The sequence below is a fragment of the Python bivittatus genome, unplaced genomic scaffold, assembly GCF_059951505.1.
Source record: "Python bivittatus isolate LINGU-HERP-01145 unplaced genomic scaffold, Pbiv_v1 ctg000570_np1212, whole genome shotgun sequence".
Lineage (NCBI taxonomy): Eukaryota > Metazoa > Chordata > Lepidosauria > Squamata > Pythonidae > Python > Python bivittatus.
Genome location: NW_028277097.1, coordinates 10287413 through 10309074, shown reverse-complemented (window position 1 = coordinate 10309074; position 21662 = coordinate 10287413). Strand labels below are relative to the sequence as shown.

At 41.7% G+C, this 21662-nt stretch overlaps 1 protein-coding gene across 3 annotated transcripts in view; it reads right to left on the bottom strand.

Annotated features, from left to right (window-relative positions):
* Positions 1–21662, bottom strand: part of PDZD2 (PDZ domain containing 2) — a 184586-nt gene that overhangs the window by 82227 nt on the left and 80697 nt on the right. For all 3 annotated transcript variants that reach the window (XM_088152773.1, XM_088152775.1, XM_088152776.1), the window contains exon 2: positions 4393–4819. In XM_088152773.1, coding sequence (XP_088008899.1) covers positions 4393–4819 — 427 coding nt within the window. The remainder of the gene's footprint in view (positions 1–4392; positions 4820–21662) is intronic.

Sequence of the window (21662 nt, the reverse complement as noted above, 5' to 3'; positions counted from 1 at the left end):
AAGTAATTTCATATACATGTAGGCCTAAGTACTTTTTTTTTTTTTTGGCAGTAAATTTTCACTGTAATTTTTGTCATGGATGCCAAGATAGTTAAAATATCTCATCCTTTCCCCGACATTTGCCCTTCTTTCTAATAGTCCATGTCCTCCTTCGCCTGTTCAGATATCTGGCAATCCTAATCTGGTGGGGGCCAGGAGGTATGCCTTTTGGTGGTGGCCCCTATCTTATGGAACAACTTTCTTCCTGACATGCAATTGGACCCGACCCTCTTGGCCTTCAGGAAGGTTGTCAAGACTTAGCTCTTTCCCTGGGCCTTCTGTTGCGATGTGTTGGAGCCCTAACTGGATGATGGTGTTATTTCGGTTGGGATCGCCATTTTATTGTTTCATTGTTTCATTATTGTTTGTAGAATTGTGGCTTTGCATTCTTTTTTGGTGGGTTTTGTTGAATTTTTTGTAAGCCACCCAGAGCCACCTTGGTTGAGTTGGGCGGCCATATAAATGTTTTAAATGAATAAATAAAATAAATATGCAGTTTTCTGCTGTGCATATATAGGAATGGACACGTATAAAATATAGGGTATATAAGCCCTTTCAAAGTAGGCCAAAAGGCAGAAAGAAAGATTTCAGCTTACATACCATCTAGAGAATTATGACTTTGAAGAAGACACAAAAAGGTTTTCACATTAAAACATGGCTTCAAAACAACTGATAGCCCCCTCATAAATTGGATAAGGTAATGGGGTTCTAGTGGAAAGAAGCAGGAGATGGAAGAAAAGTGCCAACGTGAGACTGGACAAATGTTTGAGGGACCAATCAAGCCTCGTTGGAGACTATAAAAATGTATGGGAATTGTAGTCTTTTGCAGTCATCACATTGAACAAGGTATCAGACATGGTGGGCATCCCACTTTGATTCTTCTGGAACTCAAACCCAGCCTGGTTGACCAAACTAAGTGGAATAGATATGAACATGTGAGTGAGTAAAGCTTTAGTTCAGAAGTTGAACAATAAAACAGTAAACCTATATTTGCTTCTACCGATTCGCATCCCTGGATAAACAAATACCTCTGGAGGTGCTTTTTGGCACAGGAAAAGGCACTCTTTAAACACTCAGATATGCTGTTTCTTGTCTGTCTGCTCCATAGAGTATCTAGGGTTGAGTACTTATGCATTAACAAAGATCACAGGCTTGAGATGAAGTTTGGCTTAGATGAAGGCAACAAGAAGGTATGAGCAAGTGAAGAGAACCAGTTTTGAAAAAAAAAATCAGTCCAGCCGATAGTGTTTCTAAATAACTTTAAAAACAAAGGGTGATTATATTAGTTCAGGTGCAGTAGAAAGTTTAAGGGTCTTGCCAAGGAAATTATGTCAGCAGCTTCAGTGCTGATATAAGAGTATTCCCTGGAGCTCATTCGGTTTGCAAGCAGCTATGCCAACATTTTCAACTCTTTATTTGCAAGACTTCCCCTTTAATCATGGAGATTCACCAGGTTTTGTGGTCCCAACATATATCCCTCCACCTTTCTATGCATGGAAAACAAATAAACTCCACTTGCTTTTGTTAAGGAAACTAATGAGAATTGCAGTATGAAGCCAGTATTCCAGGAAAGATCTGAAAATGTTCAGAAATATCTAACTGAATTGCTCTATCAGGGCTTCCAGCCCCTGCACTGGAGGCTTGCAGAACGGGCCGTGGAGTGGCACATCTAGCTACCTTCTGATTGGCTGGAATTGCACTATGTGCTTAGCCTATTTTCTGGATTCACATGATACAATGAATCCGTGAGTGTTTACATATCAGGTTAAGCCACAAAAAACAATTAAAGCTAAACTCAACATACTGTGAAAATGCAGCTGGTCTTTCACTTATCTGTAAACAGCCACAGAACCATGGCAGGAGTTCTTCCCATGCTCTCAGTTCAGTTCTGCCCTGAGCATTAGCTGAGCTGAATGCTTCATATTCATCATTCAATATTTCAATATTCAATATTTTGCCTCAAACGTTCAACACTTCAGTGCTTAGCTCACCAGCTTGCCTCTTACTGCCACCAAGTTGGCACTAAGGATGTACATTAAATGCACCTAGTTTATAAAAATTATTAAGTCTAGGGAGATGCCCTCCTGCCTTGCTCATTCTACTAAAAGTTGTTTTTAAAACAGCAGGCTTGAATTTTCAGTGCGTACTTCGGAAGGGGTAGAAAGCAGTAGAGGCTCCAGCCCAAAATACAGTAGGGCTGTGCACAGTATCTGCACTTTGTGAAGTGCCCTAGTGCAAGCAAAGCCCCTAATCTTAAAGCATCAAAGCAGCCATGTCCTCCGGAAGGTTCCACCCAGCTACTTTAAAGCACTTCCCTGCTTGTCTCCATATGTACAAGATGCACAGAGCACATTTCTACTGGGACCGTCAGCAATGTGTAATACCTGTGTATGCATACATGCAGAAACAACAGAGACAGGTATTCGAAACCGCCTTATTGAGAAGAACTGACTACTTTAACACTTGGAAGAAGGATGCTCTGCTTGTACCTATGTGTTTTGCAAAAAGCCCTTTCAAATGCTAGAAGCATATTTCTTCAGTCTTCACTGGGCCCTGCGGTGGCTTGCTGCTGAGAGTGTTCCCCACCCAGATTGCTCCTGAAAGTGCAGTGTACAGTAATCAGCATCTCTGAGTGGGGGGATCAGTCAGAAACTGTTTAAGGACCCAATCCAGATCACAAACATACCATATATAGCTGCTTTTCTTTAAAGTCTGCCAATCAAAGCAGTCTGGTCCCAAAATTTGGACTAGGCAAGGAGGCTTTTATGTAAAAGCCATAGCTGCACATCTTCTTGAAATACATCAGAGGTACATGATCTGAGACCCAAGGCCACTGGCAATCCGGATCTTCAAACATTGCTGTTGATTTGTAATTTTTAATCTGAAATGGTCCTATGAAAGCCCAGTTTCCATCCAGTCAAAGATTTACAGAAATTTAGAAATGTACCAAATTCATCCAACCCCTAAATCACAGGATTACTTCCTTTTTTTTTCCCCATTATGTACATTAGAAAATGAACAATTTTATAGTCTCAGTCTCACGCACTCATACCTACAGACTAAAACACAATGGTAATCGGTCTTCGCCATATGCCACGAAAACTCTCAGAAATGCTTTTCCTGATAAATATAAAAAACCATTACTGGATAAACAAATTGCACCAGTGTTTGTGGAATGATCTGATTGCTACAGTTCTTTCAGGATAATTGTCATTTGATTGGCATGGTAGTTCAAGCATCCTGCTCTTGATCTGATTTATTAGAACTTATCTGCACCTGCCCAGTGACAATCAGTATACCACAAGCCGTTCAGAATTGCCTTGTGCCCAGTCAATTAAATGGAATTAGGTGGAGAAACTTTAAGCAGACTGACATCATGTCACACTATTGCATTTCACTAAAATGTTACCAAAGACAAACAAGTCAACAGCCGCAATCTATTCTTACTTATACTTACTTACAGTGCCTGTCAAAGTCCCCTTCAGAATTTGGCAGCAATATTTCAATTGCTTGAGAAACATTTAAGTTTATTTTACTATCACTCTGCATAATGGGAGAGGGAGGGAGGGAGGGAGGGAGGACTAACCCTTTTGTCTTGGCCCCACCTGCTTTGCGGAATCTGTGGCTTCCAACATGTCATTGAAAGGCCAAGTGCAACTATCAGCCTAAATGCAGTTCCTCAACCCTGCTGGAGGACCTAGTTTGTGCCGGAGATTTTGAAGGAATGAAGATCACAAGGGCCCCTGCAGAAGATTCAGGAAATAAGAACTCTCCTGGATCAGGCCAATGCTCCATCTAGTTCAGGATTCTTCTCATTCAGGAAGGTTATAATCATGAACAGGAGATCAACAACCTTTCTCCATGCTGATCTCTACCAGCTGGTCTTCAGATCTAGTTTGGAGCCTGATTGCCAGCGCATTTGTCCACTTCTCTTTTAGACTGGCAGTCCACCAACATATTCCATAGTTAACTAGGCACTGTATAAATAAGTACTTCCTTCATCAGTTCTGAATCTCTCTGCTTTCAGTTTCCATGGATAACCAAAATGCTGAAACCATAAAAGAGGTTCATAAGCTTCTCTGTGCCCATATTTTCTATACTAGGCATGATTTTATATATCATATCTACCTTTCCCCGCCTTTGCTCCAAACTGAACAGTTCTAGTCTACAGATTTTCCTCCTAGCCCACTAGAAGATGCTGTTGTCCACTAATCATTTTGGTTGCCATTTTTTTAACCTTTTCCAGTACACTAAAGATTCAAGGAAGGTTGAAATATTGAAGGAACACTACCTCTTGTTTTTTTTAAAAAATCTTTCTGGTATCAAAGTACTGAACGTTCTCAAACTCTTTACCTGTAAGGATAATTCACTGGAGTTTAGGTCTAGAATCCCTCCATCTGAAAGACGGGAACGGTACTGCTCTCCAGGAAAAGGAAAATCTGCTGTTAGAAGCTGATCTTCTGCTCGATTCTCTGTCTTGGATGCCTCTGGATGCAACCCATCCATTTCCAGAAGGGTGCAACGTCCATTCTCATGATCTGTTCTGGAGGTGCTCTTGCTGTCCTTACCACCAGGGAAAGTTCTGGTAATGACCCCAAACTTTCTCGTCCTTTTGCCATTTTGAGTGGTTTTCCCACTGGGCTCAGAGGTAGGCCTGGCTTTGGGTTCGGTGCTCTTACTATTGTTGCCATTTGATGGAGGAAGCGGGGCCTTGCGCTTGATCCGGCGCAACATGATCAAGTAGATGAAGCCGCCATTCCAGCACTGATCAGCCAGGTAGCTGCAAGAAAAGAACAAAATGCAAAGTTTTGCATATTTGCTTGGGAAAGGTGGACATGGGACATAAATCAATAAGCATATTGAATCCCACATTCATGTTAGAATCCCCAGAGCTTGGAAGTTTCATTTGGATTATGTCAAGCATTTCCCATGACCTTCTTGTCTTTTATATAGAATCAGCTCTGCAAAGTCCAGTTCTGGATTCCACATAATTTGCACACAAGTTTGGAAAAGAACAAGCCGTACAGTCTGTCCCATTTGGAATGGAATATCTCTCCTGGTTGTAAGGGGCACTGACATGAAGCCCTTCCAAATTCCCCTTGAAAAGTTGCCAAACCCCCCCCCCCCCCCAAGATAAGCAGAAGACCAACAACTGCAATGAATGTAGGAATGGATTGCCTCCACACAGACCCTTAAATCTGAATCTTGTACACATAGGATTTACAATAGTCTAAGATTTTGGGTTGTTATGGAATGTTCATAAACATTCCAACTGCTTACTGAATGAATCAGAGAAACTTCACAGGATTCAGACTAAGATCTAGGTAGTTGGATACTAATGTTTCATTTACTCCCTGAAACAGCTGGTCAAGAAAGAACAAAGAAATGCCTTTCATACAGGAATAGGCCACTTGAAGTCCTCTTGATGCTTGACTTTATAATCCCCATTTTCCATAACACTACTTTCAGCTTCAGCCACTCCCATTTATAATAAGGTGCTACTCTACAATAAGATATGGTAAAGGTTTATAAGGTCTGCTGAGCTAATATAAGTGAAATTTAAGAGCAGTAGAGTAAAAATGTAAATTTAATTTGTAAGCAAAAAAAATGAATTTGAAATGCAGTGGTTCTAAGGAAAATTGGAATGGTTATTAGTTTGAAATTTCTCATGAGGAAACCATTTCGATTATTTCCTTAGAGAATTTAAGACTTATGTGGAATCAGCTCTCAGCCTACCCATAGAAGATAAAATCTGCATTCTATTCACTAGGCCTATAGGTTTAAAGGGCTCTATGAATAACTTCAGGGATGTGTCTATGCCTGCAACTGATCTTGATTAAAGATTTAAACGTGTTTACACCAAGGAGGAAACCTTGAACAAATAAACACAGGGCAGAAGTTTTTTGGTTTCAGGGGATGATGATCTTGACAGATCTTAAGAGGTAAAGCTGCAGAGAGAAAATAGGTGGTGGATCTTCTGGAAAGCCGTTCCAGGTTTACCAATATCTGAAGCTATGCTATCCTGTGTCAGGCCTTTGCCCCATCTAGCCTACTCGGGAGTACTTGTTCCAATATTATATTCAATGTGCTGAATTTTTATTTCAGTGTACTTAAAGTAGTTTTAACTTTGAACACTACCAGGGAATGCACTGCATGACAACCAAGAACCAAAAGGTTTCCAGGAGGAGAAATATGATTTGGCTGAAAAAGAATAAGAGGTCTCAGATAAGGTTCAGGTTTTGAGAGGGGGGCTTCAATGGAACTTCTTCAAATGTTAAAAGTATAGAGAAGATTGCAACACTTCACAAGGTATCCTTGCCCCTACTCCATGGCTGAGCCATTGTGGCCAAGTGTGAGATACAAGAAGATCGAGAAGGTTCCCTTTCTCATAAATACCACACATGCAGGTAGAGTTCCTCCATGCTACGGTGAATCCTGGCTAGTCTGGTTCCTTCTCTGCACTGCAGAACCCTATGGCCAAATCAAAACATGATTTACTCTCTATGCTTAGTGTGATGGCTGAACTAGACCACTATGGCTTGCTTAACCAACCATAATTTTAAAAAATTGACCTAGCATTATTTCTGAATGATGCCTATATGTCTATATCAATATGCCTTCTCTGCAATTGCTGAATCCACACCAACCTTCTTTGAGACTGTCTGCACAATCTTGTGGAGCACACTGTTACTGCTGTTAAGATCTATTACCACTTTCTGGATCCCTCTCCTATCTTGTGGACTTCTTCTCAGATGTGGACACAGATCACCATGCCCCCTGCTTAGGGCAAAAACAGAGACGATATGCTACAGCTTTCTGCCAATAAGGGCTGGAGTCTATAAAACCTCTGTTCCATTCTGGCAGCCAGCAGGATAAACAGGACCCCAAACCCCACTTTTGGCAGCTTACAGAGTGCTTGAAACCAGCCAAGCTTTCAATAAATCTGACCTCAGAGTATTCAGGAGGTTTTATACTTTATTTTCAGTATTTAAACTCCATATGCCTTAAGGATTTCAGTCCAGTTTATATTCAAATTTGTCACACAATGCTAACGCTGCTTGTGTTCCTCTCATTATTAAGTTGGAAGCCCTAGGCTCTTTATTTATTTCTCAGTGCTGCTTTCATATTTTAAGCTATTCTTAAAAAAAAAAAAAGTAAAGTAAGAATATATTGCTAACCAGATTTCAGTTGAGCTGTGATATTGAAAACAGAAACTGCAATCGCTGTTGTGTAACTGGAATGTTCACTCTGGCAAAGGGAGGATTCAACTGGATGAAGGTGGATTCAATTAAAACCCTTCACATTAAGAAGCTGGTAACAGATTCCACTTAACTAACTCATTCACAGTACTTCTAATCTCTATGATAAATTATTTTACCACAGAGCTTGAATATGTCTGCAGCTCCTCTCATTAACACAAAGCCATCAGTACTGAATTTCTTTACTAGTAGTGAGAAGGTCTCCTGGGGAGCAGAGGTCAACTGGGGAGCTGTCAAGAGAGGTCCTAACACTTCTTGAGGACCCATACACAGTATTAACTTCAGCTGTCATTGGCATTTGCAACAAAATGTGGATCACAATTTTAGTAATGGCTGGATTAGAATAAGTCCTTGATTGCTCTGGGCCGAAGGTTTTGAGCCTGAAGATCAAGTTGTGTGGGTACAAGTCAGAATGATAAATATTCTGCGGAAGTGCAGAAACTGAGATAGGTATCTGGGAAGCAGTTCAAGATGTGATAGGGCAGTCAGCTGAATAAGATGGATGGAGTGAAGCTGTGTAGAAGATTTATCCAGCTGAAGAATGGGGCTTTGACCATGGAACAAGGGCCCAGTATAGAGGGGAGATGAAGCAAAGTAGGTGGGTTATGCTATAAATATGGACAGCATCATTTGAGGGGGGGGGGAGTTGGATTTTTCTTTCTTTCTTTTACTGTGTTAAGTCAATTTCACACGTTTTCTGCTTTCAAATGGCAAAAAACTAAAATGTTGTTAGCAGTCCTGCAGATTTCAACCCAGTATTCCAGATTCCTTTTATGTTTTTGCTCCTGCAACTAGCATGATAAAGAGTCACCCTCTTTCCTATTATTTATTTTTTGTGCCTTTGAGTCAGTTTTTGATTCCTGGCAACTGCCTGGACTAGTCCCTGCCCTGTCCTAACAGCACATTATATTTTAAGTTTTACTAGATAATCTGCTTGGGTAGTATCCCCTTTTCTTCCATGCCTATCCCTCCATATCTCCAAAACACACCAAAATCCACAAATGTGTCTAAAAACAGAGTTGACTTGCACATGATGGGATTTAAGCAGATACTATTATCCTGCTGGAGGGTCTACCATCCACAAGGTTTCTGTACTGGGGTATCCTAAGAAAGTCTTGAAAGCTATTTAATTTATGATGCAAGAAGCATCTGGCCCAGGGTAGCACAAAGTTCTCATTAGCCATATACAGAACTGGCTGGGAGCACAAATTAAATGTGGTATCTAAAGGCTCTTTGTGCTGAGATGCATTGTGTTGAAAAGAGGAGAGAAGGGAAAGCAGGACCCTGACCCCAGTTCCCCCTCCAACAGAAGTTATCCCTATATACATGTACTACCCATGGGCTGAAAGTATCAATTGACTCTTCCATTGTTAGTGGTGGTCAAACAAGAATAATTTTAGAGGAGTCATCACCACCACCCCATTCTCAGATGCTGTTGGACTTCCCTCCCAACATTCTTCACTATGGATTATCCTGACTAATAATGGTGAGAATTGTTCTCTAACAAGAGCAGAAAACCCTAGGTTGGGAATGCTGTCCTAATAAACCCATCTTTTTTCCTGTGGAAATTTTGCAATGGAAGAAAAGAGAGTGGAGATGGTGTTGGGGGGAGACATCGTGCCAGACAATATCAGTCTTCCTATGCAGCAAGAAGAAGTGGGAAGTGTGGGGAGAAAGTTCTGAGATGACAAAAGAAACTATGCAACTCCCAATTGCTGATGCTGATTACATTTTTGAACCATTTCAGCATAAAAATATAATTTAGTTAAAATAAAGCTCAAAGTCACCATCACTAACAATTCTAAGTCAAACAGCAGCGTAAAAGGAAGTAGGCAACTAGGTTTTTAGAAAGGAAGGGATTGACTGATGTCATCTTTATGTAGGGAAACATTAAACCACCCAACCCTGCAATTTGAATGTGTCCGCCTTATTCTAGGACCTCAGTCCTGGCTTCAGTCATAAACCAGGCAGGCTTGAAACACACACCAAGCTGGAAATTCACTCTCTATAGTCAAGTGTAAGAAGTAGCTAGGTACAGATAACATATATCCACAGGTGTTTTAACCATCCAAAATCATTATATACAGAAAGGCAACCTACAAAAGGAAGATTTTTGACTCCTAGCTAAACTGCATCTTTTGGCACCTTTAGCTTAACTCTTAACTGTAGGATCAGTTATGATCATGTCCATTTAATTAATGTAAGAAGATACTTGAACCCTATTTATGACACCATTGTTAGCACAGGCCTTTGGACAATCAAATCCTAAAAGGAAGTTCTCTTCAGACAAAGTGGGATTTATTTAGAAGGCAAAAAAAGTTATAGTAAGCTCATATTTAGAGTTATGTGACACAACAGGAACATCAATCGAGGGAATTAATCAAGTAGAACAATAGAACGCATGCAATTGTCACTGTCCTCATTTAACTGAAGTTATTCTGGTTTTTTCATATTGTAGCTTTACTTGGAAGGTGGCTAAGTGATTTAATTAGTCATTTACTGTGAAATACTCCTGCCTTCTCGTTTAGCTGTCAACTGGTCTCAAACAAGACAGATAACATAAATAGCACCACTGCACCTTGGAGCAGCCTTCCTAAACCTGGTATCTTCCAGATGCATTGGGACTACATCTCCCAGAATTCTCAGCCAGTGTGGACCATGATGCCTCTAGAAGGAACTTAGTTGGGGAAGGCTGATGTGGAGTATCTACATTGCCTCCAGAAAGATGCATCTACTTGACAAAGTTCTGATCTGAAAGCTCCCCTGGCATACATGAAAACTTGCAAAAATTTAATCAAAGATTTTCTCTGAAAACTGTTAGCCTTCCTTCAGAGAATTATAATTTCCATACCCATCTTCTTAATAAAATATATGTTTAAAAATATAGCAAACGGGAGACATGTAATTACAATTACACCACTTGGCATAGTGGTGAAAGTCCTGGACTGGTCCAGGTGAGATCCAGGTTCATGTCCACGCTCAGGCATGGAAGTTCACTGGGTGACTTTGGATTAACTCTCTTTCAGCCAAACGTATCTTATAGCACCACTGTAAAGATTTTGAGGTCTCAGAGCGAAGGCTGAATATAAATTGGATGGATAGACAGACAGATGCAAAATTGGAAAAATGTCCTTAAGGAAAGAATCTGGTTCACTTTCTTTCCCTGCCATAATCCCAGTCTAAATTGCCTCAAATCCTTCAAGCAAGCAAGCAAGCAAGCAGAGAGGAACTTTCTTGCAACTATTCCTGTGGAAGAAAAAAAGATGGGGCCTCCTTGTAAACAAACAAAAATATTCTTTATTGTAGATTTTCATTTTACCTGGGTTGCACTTTAAAACTGTAAAGGAACATCTTTCTTCCTTCTCCTCTACCATGTTACACTATATGCATGGTATAACATGCATCCTTCTCAGAAATATGCATCCTTCTCAGAAATGTCCATATTTCTAGGCAACCAGCTTGTTGTATATCACCTTTGTCCAGCCTAGGTCCTTCAAATACATTTCATTGGATTTCAATTCCACAATTCTCCAGAAAAAGTCCAACACATTTGGAGAACATCAGTCTGGTGAAAGCTATATTACATCACCAACTACTGTTGTGTACCCAAAATGCATACCAACAGCACACATCTTTTCATTTAACCAAACAAACTCAGAAGGTGAGTATTTTACACAGACCAATAACACTGTAGTAAAGGAAGCTGCAATGGTGTGTGGTAGCCAAGCACAGACTTCCTCTGCTTTCCAGATGTATTGGATTACAGCCCCATCACTGGCATGCTGGCTGGGGGGTGGGTGGGTGAGATTTATTATTTAACACATCTGGAAGGTAAAGAATGGTAGAAGACTGAACAAACATCATAACACTCCATGTGGACAACATCTGTGTTGGCAGCTGGAGAATTTAGAGAGCCCTAACAAATCCACTGTCATTTCTCTTTCCCCAAATTCTCTTTGTTTCCTCAAAGCAAGGCTTTTACTGCAGAGGTGAACCTTGCCTATTCAAATACCACCAAGAGTCCCCTTGACTCCTTGGGGTTAGTAACTGTATGGAGACTGGGAAGCAAAAAACATTCTGAAGGAAGACAGTGCCAACCACACTGTGGCCAAGAAAATTGGATGGATGTGTCCATGAAGCCACCAAAAGATAAGTTCAGCTTAAAAGGAATGTTCCTTTTTATTGTGCCATAAACTTACATAGGCAACCCCTAGCACATTTCATCAGATGAAACAAAGAAACAAAGAAATGGGCTCTACAGAAATTTAAATTGCCATGAAGTATGTTAATCCTGAAGCTTCCCCCAGTTTAAATATCCATAGAGCCCATTTCTTCATTGCCATGTTTTTTCCTCCCAATGGCTAATTTCCTTTGAGAAGAACAGTAGAGAACATCAGGTACAAATTTCCATTTCATACTATACTGATCTCAGCAAAATAGAACTTGATTCTACATAAGAAGACCCTCCAAGTCTACATTATGGGAGGAATTTTATAGAGGATGGTTTGTGTTACTCCTTGAGATAACCAGAGATTTTAATCAACATCTGATGACACAGAAGTTGATTGTGTGAAGGCTGAACTATGCATGCCAAGAAACAAATGGACTGTTAGAAACTCACCCTGCATACCAGTGTAAGACAGAAGATAAGATGATATTGCCTGCCATTCAGCATATAAAGCCAACCACACTGATAGTTCAATCTTTCTTCAAGATTGGGGATGAAGCAGTATCCTCTGGGGCAACCCAAGACAACAAACTAGCTTAGGGGATGGGTCAAACCCAGCCCTCTTTTAACACTTGTTACCTCTTAGCATATAGGGGACACGGTGGCGCAGCGGCTTAATGATGCTGAAAGTTGCCGGCCAGAAATGGTTGACACTTCAGCGGTTCGAGCCCAGCTCCGTGCGGCAGAGTGAGCTCCTGTCTCATCCCCAGCTACTGCCAACCCAGCAGCTCGAAAGCATCTGCAAGTAGATAAATGGGGACTCTCACCCCGGAGAGATTGCCTTTGAACTGTGGTGCTGGAGAAGACTCTTAAGAGACCCCTGGACTGCTAGGAGGTCAAACCAGTCAATCTTAAAGGAAATCAACCTTGATTGCTCATTGGAAGGATTGATAATGAAGCTCAAGCTTAGATACTTTGGTCACCTAATGCGAAGAGAGGACTCTTCGGAAAAGGCCCTGATGCTGGGAAAGATTGAAGGCAAAAGGAGAAGAGGACGGCAGAGGATGAGATGGTTAGATAGCATCACTGAAGCAATGAGCATGAAACTGAGCAAACTCAGGGAGGCAGTGAAGGACAGGCAGGCCTGGCGCGATATGGTTCATGGGATCACGAAGAGTCAGACACGACTTAACAACTGAACAACAACAACAACTCACCCTGGTGGGAGGAAAAACGCTGGCACCGCTTGCACGGGAGACGGGACCAGTTGCCGGTAACACGGAAGCCGTGCACGCCCGAAAAAGGCACGAAGCAATGGAAACTCTGCCTCCTGAGCTCGCCAGCTGGGCTCTGCTCTAGGAAGCAGGCAATGGCAAACCACTTCCGAAACACCTTGCCTTGAAAACTGCAGGGACTTGTCCAGGCAGTCACCACAAAATCGGCCACGATTGAGTGTGGATCAAAAAAAAAAAAAAACCCTCTTAGCATTGCCACTTGACTCCATTCAGTGACAGGGCCAGCTCTGCTCAACCCAAAGGGGAGAATAAAGTCAATGCAGGTTGACTAAAATAATTTGTAAGAATGAATACTGGACATCAAGACATCAGCCCAAGCATTGGGCCCTTTGTAAGTCTGTGCTGAGAATCCTGCCAATAATGCAAATTGGCAGCAGCCCCAGCATCTCCTAAAATATATAGTTCTGATGTAAAAAGACCAAGATAAGAATAATCTAGACCAAAACATGCTGGACAAGTCACTCAAAATTGCCACCTTTCTGTATCAGATTGGCCTGAAGGTTTAACTCTGCATTGAGTTGCAAGAAAAAAGGAGGATGCACATTTTACCTCTCCCAACTGATGTTAGAGGACAGACACAATGGAAGGACAAACCATTACAAGTACTTTTAAGCATCACACCATCTTGTTTCTAACCCACTGGCCAAATAGTCATTGTCACTGGCCATCAATTGGCAATCCAACCCCTTTTGGATTACTAAGTTAGAACAGAGAGATATCTTCTTTTAAGACACTTCAGCAATTAATTCGTTCTGTCAATTTCTGTTTTTCAGGCTTGCAAGAACTGGGCAAGCCGGCAACACTTGTTTGGAAAGATAATATGAACATGCTCCAAAAGACAAACCAGCACCTAGTACTTGAAGTGCCACAATAATTACTTTTAAAGAGTGAGTCACGCTACAGAGCCAAACACAAATACCATTCCTGTTTGGCCAAGCTGACAGATGCCTTTCAACATCTGCGACTGCCTTCTGAAAGCTGATGCCTCCAGGTGTGTTGAGACAGTAACTCTCAGGATTCCCCCACGGAAGATCCCCCACTTGAAGATCCCCCACTTGTACTGTAGCGGTGAAAGCACTGGCCAAGACTGAGGAGATCCAGGTTCAAGTCCTTTCTCAGCCCCAGAAACTCACTGAGTGACTTTGAATCAGCCACTCTCTCACAGCCCAACTACACCCTGTGGTTGTTGTCGTGGGGATAACATGAAGGAAGATCCCCTTGTTAGCCATATGAGAATAGGCAGGATATAAATCTAACAAATCAGTTAAAGAAAATACAAAACAAATGGATAAAACTGAGAAGTTTGAACAGATCTTCAGAAGCAGACCCATGCAAGACCACAGGGGTCTTTAGGGCAGACCTAAAGCAATTCACAAAAGCAACAGTACACGTGACTTAGTTTTTCTTCACATCCACAACCGTATACATGACACTGCTGATTTTGCAATATAAACTGGAAGAATACTCATGCTCCATTCAAAAAGTGTAAGCGGATTTGAAATTCATGACAGCAGTATAGAATTTCCTGAGCTCCATGGTAATTTCTTCTTATTCAAATATTTATGAATCGCATCCTCTGGTTCTCATGGCCTCTTTCATCAAGGATTTTCATGAGTAATTCTGCCAGACCAAAAGTGGCTTTCATAAAACATGTTTCTGCACTAAGGAAGAAAGCCCCATCTTATTTCCGCTAGAGCAACATCAAACAGCCACTGAAATATTGTCTGTCTCTTTATTTTTGTTTGGATTTGATCAGTCTATTATCCCATTATGAGTTCCCTCATGCAATTCAAGCCTGCAATTCCTTTCACTTTCTTTGCTCTGGTTTTGTAAAGGATATTTGGGGGGGGGGGGGGGTAATCCATTCATTTTTAAAAAACGTATTAAGTGATATAATTCACAGAAAGAGTGAATGCGCCAGTTGCTTAATAACTTGACAGCATAACCAGGATCAATGAAACTAGAATACCGCCAAAGCCAATGAATGAACCTTTCATTTCTAACGTGCTGAATCGTGCCTTGTTATGAGTTGGGACAAGCTCTACTTTGATTAATTGAGTGCATTATACTGCCTCTATCTAGATAGAAACCAAGCAAAGACATAATCGAACCATAGTTGAGCAGAAACTTGATATGCTGGATATTCAATCCTAACACGCCTGGGATTTTGGAAGTTGTAGTCCCAATATATTAGAGAACTTAGTTTAAACAGTGCAATCCTAACGTTAATCCAGCATTTAAGTTCTTCTGAATTCAGTGAAGCTTAGTCCCTAGGAAATGCAGATATGATTGAGAGCCTCAGTTCTACTGTCTTCAGCTGAACAGAGAGAAACACATGCTTGAAAACAATGGAATTTTAGAATATTTCTGGGATAAGCACCTACAGCACACGTTGTGAATACTGTTATTTATCTGTTCATTAACAACAGCGCCTCTGTTCCAAATAACTCTGCACTACATCCAAACTAATCAAAGCAACCAGCCACATACACACTCCCTGAAGCTTCTATGCAGTTTCTGGAGTTCCTTTCTCCTTTGTCACCAACATGGCAAATCTCCTGAAAACAATTTTTAGTTATCTGAATGTCAGACAGGCTCAGGATTATGAACAGTTTTTGATGAATGAAAACTATACAGGCAGACATCTTAGGAATAAAGTTAAACTTCCTAAATCTTTTGGACTTGATATGTTCGCCTTCTAAACTGTATTTTTCTTTTTTGAAAGCCCTACTTGATGACCAAATGGATGAAACAGTTTTGTTTGTGTGTGTGCATGTGTGTGTGCAAATCAAAAACAAGTGATCTGTAATTTGAAGTGAAAAAAATTGAGCACTGCTAGCAAATACATGCATACACACACCACACACACACACACGTGTGTGTGTGTGTAGACATGAAAAGAATGTGCTTCCTGCCTGCTAAAGTTTTCATGCCATTCTGCGGGAAAATAACTGCCTGGCCCCTACTCTTAGATTACTTATGTATTTAATGTATTAAATATATATATAGCCTGTCCTTTTTTTTCTCCAGAACTACCCATTTTCTTCTTTTAGCCCCACCTTTATTTTCCTGGACTGACCTATTTTTTGAAAGTAACCTTTGGTACGTCACCCTAGGCTCAGTGCAACTCAATCCAAGCTCCATTGCTAGACAAACTGAACACACCCAAAGTAGATGGATATTATCTTTGCTACAAGCACAAGAGATAGCTGGGCTGAAATCCATCTCTTCCCATCAAGTGCTTGTCCCCAGAACAAGCCAGTTTTTAAGACAGCAGTGACTTTTTCAGACTGCCAGCAGTTTTAAAGCACCCCTTTCATCTTTCTGTGTCCTTCATCAGCTTCTTAAAGCAGTCTGACAGCAGACATCAGTAAGTCAATATTCCTATTTGAAAAACTGTGGGTCCTGGCAACTATAATCTTTGAAGGTAACACTCAAGTCGGCTCTTCAAGCCCTTGAAACCGAAACAGCCAAGATCTTGGCAAAAGCAGCACAGAAGGGCCCTTGTGCATTGTTAAAAATTTAAATTCGTTTACATTTTTTAAGCAGCAGGAATGTGGTAGCTTAAGTCCCTCCACTGTATATGGAACGCTGGCCTCAGCTGAAGAAACTTTTCATTTCTATGCCAGAAGTCCCTAACTTTGCTGAGATGGTGGGCACGATTTGTGGAACACGTTTTGGGTTGACTTGCAAAATGGCTGCTGAGGTTGGTTTGAGATAGTATGTCTTGGATACAGTGGGCTCCATTATTTGCTGTTCCAGCTCAGCCAGGTTTTCAATCATGTTCATGAAGATCACGTAAAATCAGGGTCCAGAGAGAGTCTACCTCCAAAAATCAGATGGGGGAGACAAAAAAAAGAGATGTAAGGCTTCTTGACCTGCATTCAGTAGCAAACCATCAATCTCCTTGAGACGTCACGGTTTAGCTGGACTCCTCAACTAGAGGATTCGCAGACATGGCTTTGCTAGATTACAAGCTTTAGAAAAGAATGAAGCCACCTACAACAATTGATTGCCTACAATGGATGAAAAGATATAAATGACATTTATGACCTCAGGGGTTTAAATTCATGGCTGCTTCTTTCTCCTGCCATTGCAATAATGGATATTTGGTGTGGTGCTTGATGGCCTTGAACTCAAGCACTTAATATATGTTTATGTAATGGTTATCTGTTAGTTCCTGCCTCAACCCTCAGAAAAGGGAAGAGAACATGTTCTTTTTATAGCAACACAGGTCAGTCTTTTGGGCTGAGAAGCCTACACTAGATGCTGACCAAGATTTTGTACATGCCAACCCCAAACTCCTCATTCACTTATACAACACTCCTACCCTCCCTGCCTTCCAGAAGGCCATTATGACTTGGCTGTTCCTGCAGGTGTTGGGATGGGAGATGAGCCTAGTATGGGTGTTGTTGAGAGCAGAGCATTATGGTGTTTGGTGGTGTGTAAGAGTTGTTTTTTTTTAATCTTGTATTTTATTATATGTATATCTGTTAGCTATGTAGAGCTATTGGGTAGCCATATAATTTTTTTCTAATAAATAAACAAACAAACATGTACATACCGTTTCTACACACACACACTGTTCTTTTTATTAGAGGATAAGAGACTCCATGAGGCTTCCCTTTTCCTCTCAGGAAAGAAATTAAAACATCTTCATTTCTGCAATCAGCCCCTTTCATGGGAAGAAACAAGGAAGGCAAGAGGTAACGAAATGTAGGAATCTTCAGCCCTTCCTTTTCCTGCCAAATGGGCCATGCCAGACCACTGGGGTTTCTAGGACCTTCAAGTTAATTTATGGTCTTTCTGGAGGCACTGGGCTGGCCAATATCAGAAAGAGGTTGCTAGATGTAATGATATCTTGGGTAAGCCACGCCTGGTTTCTTTTCAATCTGGATGGCCTTCTTCTCCATTTCTGGATTATATACCTGCTACCACAAGCCTACTCTACAAAGAATGAGAAGGAATGTAAGAATGCCAGGAAGGAGGTTTCAACCACCATTCACCCATGAGAGGGAATAAAAGAAGGGTAATTTGAACATAGAGATGGAAAGCACCAGAAAGTCAGTGATTAGTGTCATATGAACCGCCAGAGCTTTTAAGGAAGTCCTACGAGATCCTGAATTCCCTGAAATCAACCTCAGCTGCTTTCATCAGATGCTGCTTACGGAACAGGCTTCTACCTGGGACGCCTCATACCTTTCTTAAACCACAGCATTTTCTCCCTACTTGAATGCACCTGCCTTACTAGAGGCCTGTGCAGGGAGCCAACTCTCAAGCCCAGGACAAAATGATCTGACTCACAGAGAGGATGGGAAATCGGCTGGACTATTCATACGGGAGTGTCTGGGAGCCATGCAGGAACAAATGCTACAACACATAATGTGGTAATCCCTAAAATGACATGTGTCTAACATGAGGAATTGCTGGAAATTCCAACACAGAAGTAGAAATTTGCTTATAGAAAATGGCAGGTTAAGCAGATCTTAAAGAAGGAAGAAAGATCAGCATCTAAAGGTGAATAAATATCCATTTTTCCTGCTGCAAAGGGGATCAAACTGCATGGTGAGAGAGTCCTGCCCTGACTGGCTGCTTGTCCTCAGTGAGGTCATCATATTTGCTAAGCAATCCTAGATGACAGGCGAAAGGAGCCCTGATGGGGGAAGAAAGGCAAAGCAAGGCCCACAATGGCCGTAAACAGCTTGGGGTGCCAGAGTCAATGATCACACAGAAATTGATGGTTTTCCCTTGCGGGAAATATTTCTTCTTCCCTCCCACACATGTTCTTTAAAAGCACAACTTGTGAACCAAAAACTGAAGCAGGTAAACATTTAACCCTGCAAAAGCCAGGCAGTAAAACACACACACAAACTCTGATATATATTTTAAAAAATCCATTTTATTCATGGATAAATTGGCCTCAAAGGGCATCTAACTGACTGATTGATTGGACTGGATTTAGAAGCCACCCAATTCAACAATGAGTCTGGGCGGCTTACGTTTAAAACATTTTTTTTCTGAAGCAGATGACCTGGTAGAACATGTACCCAGTTTATTCAAAGGCACTCCAGCACAAAAGCATCCTTTTTCTTGTTTAGAGTATGCATACCAACGTTTGAGAATGGGAGGGAGGAGAGGAGAAAAGAGAAATCTGTATCACTGAATTAGCCAGTACTATGACATAACAGTTAGCTCAGCAAGACTAAAGTTTCATCTTGGTTACTTTACGTACTTATCACTAAGGCTAAATGTTAACAGGCAACACTAAAGGGACCCGAATTTCACAAGCTATTAATGTGCTAATGGACATCCTCCAACTTTTGCCAAATGAAAGCAGGTCCACTTATCAACTGAAAAGCAATAGGGAGCATCAGGTATTTCTTACGAGTTTTGCTGGTTTACAGAATCCATTGAGGAGATTATCCTCAAAGGTGTGTATTTCTCTACAAGTTAGATTCCTGCAGATGGGTGCTAGGGCTTTATGCCTTCGGTGTTTGTGAACGTATGAATGTTAATCCATTTCAGAAATGGAAAGATCACGAGGACACAAATACATTGGGGGGAGGGGTGTCTTCAAGGCACATACTAAAATCAACATGCATATCTAATAGTTCTTGACAGCTGAGCATCTAAATTGGTCTTTATTCAGCTGGGCTACTCCCCCTTCTTCTCCAAAAGGGCTTCTACAACGACTGCAAAATATTGGCTGATAGGAACAAAAGTTGAAGGCATCAAAATCAAACGAAGGACTAACACTCTTATTGTAATGAGAAGTTTGGTTTTCTCATATCTAATTTGGTGTCCAAGCACCAAACCAAGAGCAGAAGTACATACATAGGTTGATCTCAAATGAGAAAAACATTTCTGAACATAAGGAGGTGGTTGCTGTAGACATACAGGCATGCCATGATCTCCTGACAGATTGGGAGTACAGTACAGGTAATCCTCAAATTACGACTGCAGTTGGGACCAGGATTGCCACTGCTAAGCAATGTGTTCATAAAGCGCAATGTCACATGACTGCATCACTTAGTGACAACAATCCAGGCAGTCCTGATTGTCGTCATAACCCAAGATACGTGGGTCATTAAGCGGGAAGCAGAGGGAGTCCCAGGTAAGGAGCACAGGGGAGACGCAGAGGGGCGGGGGAGGCCCTGCAAGGCCTAGCTTGAGTCGAGCAAGGGGGTACTTGGTGTGGCATGAACTCAGAAAGGCCAGGAAATGAGGGTGTGGGTTGTATGCAATTGCAGGGAGGCAGGGAAAGAGGACGCAGGGTGCATGCAATCGCAGGGAGGCCATGGAAAGAGGGTGCAGGGTGTGTGCAAGTAAAGGGGGAGAGGAGGGTATGATGCATGTGAGTGAGTGAAGAAAGGCTGGGGGGGAGAGACTTACCCCAGTGATTTGCAACCGTCCTTGCTGGCTTCCCATTGACTTTGCTTGGGGGAAGCCAGCAGAGAAGGTTGCAAATGGCAATCCTGTGACTACAGGCTGCTGCAACTGGTCATAAGGGCTAGCTGGTTGCCAGGCACCCAAATTTTGTTTGCGTGATCTTGGGGGTGCTTCGAAGACCGGTTGTAAGTCTCTTCGTTCAGCACTGTCGTAATTTTGAACGGTCACTGAATGAATGGTCATAACTCGAGGACTACCTGTATGAGAGCTGCATTCCAACATGTCTGGGAAGGGGAAAACCAGACTGGAGAAGACTGGTATAACAGCTAGCTGATGGTAACGACTGGGAGCTAAAAGCACAAGAAAGTCAACATAAGTAATAGTGTCAACAGCTATGTTCATACAACACAGTACACCACAAAAAACCTCCACAAGGTTGTCAAGGTAACAATTGGTTATTAGAATGAGCACAATAGAAGAGGAGATCAACAAGAGGTGACGTGCTCCCTTTTGCTGGACATATAAAAACCAACTCCATCAATTAATAAGATGAAGGAGTTTAAGCAGAAGCTGGACGAACAGATACTTTGATTTGGATTCTTGCATTGGGAGGAGGTTAGACATGATGTCCTCCATGTTCCTATAATGGAATGTGAGAATGACCTTGGAAGATGGGGGGGGGGGGAAGAGATGCTGCCTAGGGAAAAATCAGATAAAAGGGGGGGAAGCCCCAGCTGAGTAACAGGCAGAGAAAGAAACTCAGAAAGGACGTGCCCCAACTGACCAGGTGATAAACAGGGAAGGCAAGAGATTTGTGTTTTCAGATTTGCAAGATTCTGTTAATGTAGCCTCTCAATAAAATAGAAGTAGCTCATCTGGTTGTGTTTCCTGTCTGGTTTATCTGGCAAGGCCGACAGCTGCCTTCCAGTGCTACAATTCTATAATAGACAGAAGTGTTACCCATGGAATATTTCAGAGATTGTTCTTGGGTACAGCAAAGTGTGTGTCTGTGTGTGTGTGCGTACAGCTGCTTCCTCTGCAGTTTCACTCCCGCTGTTTTCCATGGAGACAGCAAAGCCGTTCGATCCTTCTTCTCTCGTATGGGGAAATGCTCCCACATTCTGAAACAAGCAGGGCGGCCTGGTGGTGCAAGAATGTCATTCATGCTGCAATGTAACAGCTATATCATCTCCAATGCATTTATAGGCTAATCAGAGCTGTCAAGTTTTTTTTTTTTTTTTTGCTGAAACCTTACCCCTTTCTATATTCATCCCTTGGAAATTGGTCATCGCAGGGCCTGGGGATGGTTCTACAGTTCTAGATATTACCATGCTGCTGACTCTGTTTCAGCATGTATAATATGCAGAGCCATGGGGAAAAAACTTTAGAGTCTCCCTACAAGAAGCCATACACGTGATCTGCGATCCAGGTAGCCTTAGTGCATCAACCTTTTCTTCTGAGCTGAGCTTTAAACTTGCTTCAGCACCCCCACTCCCTTTAAAGACAGCTCCA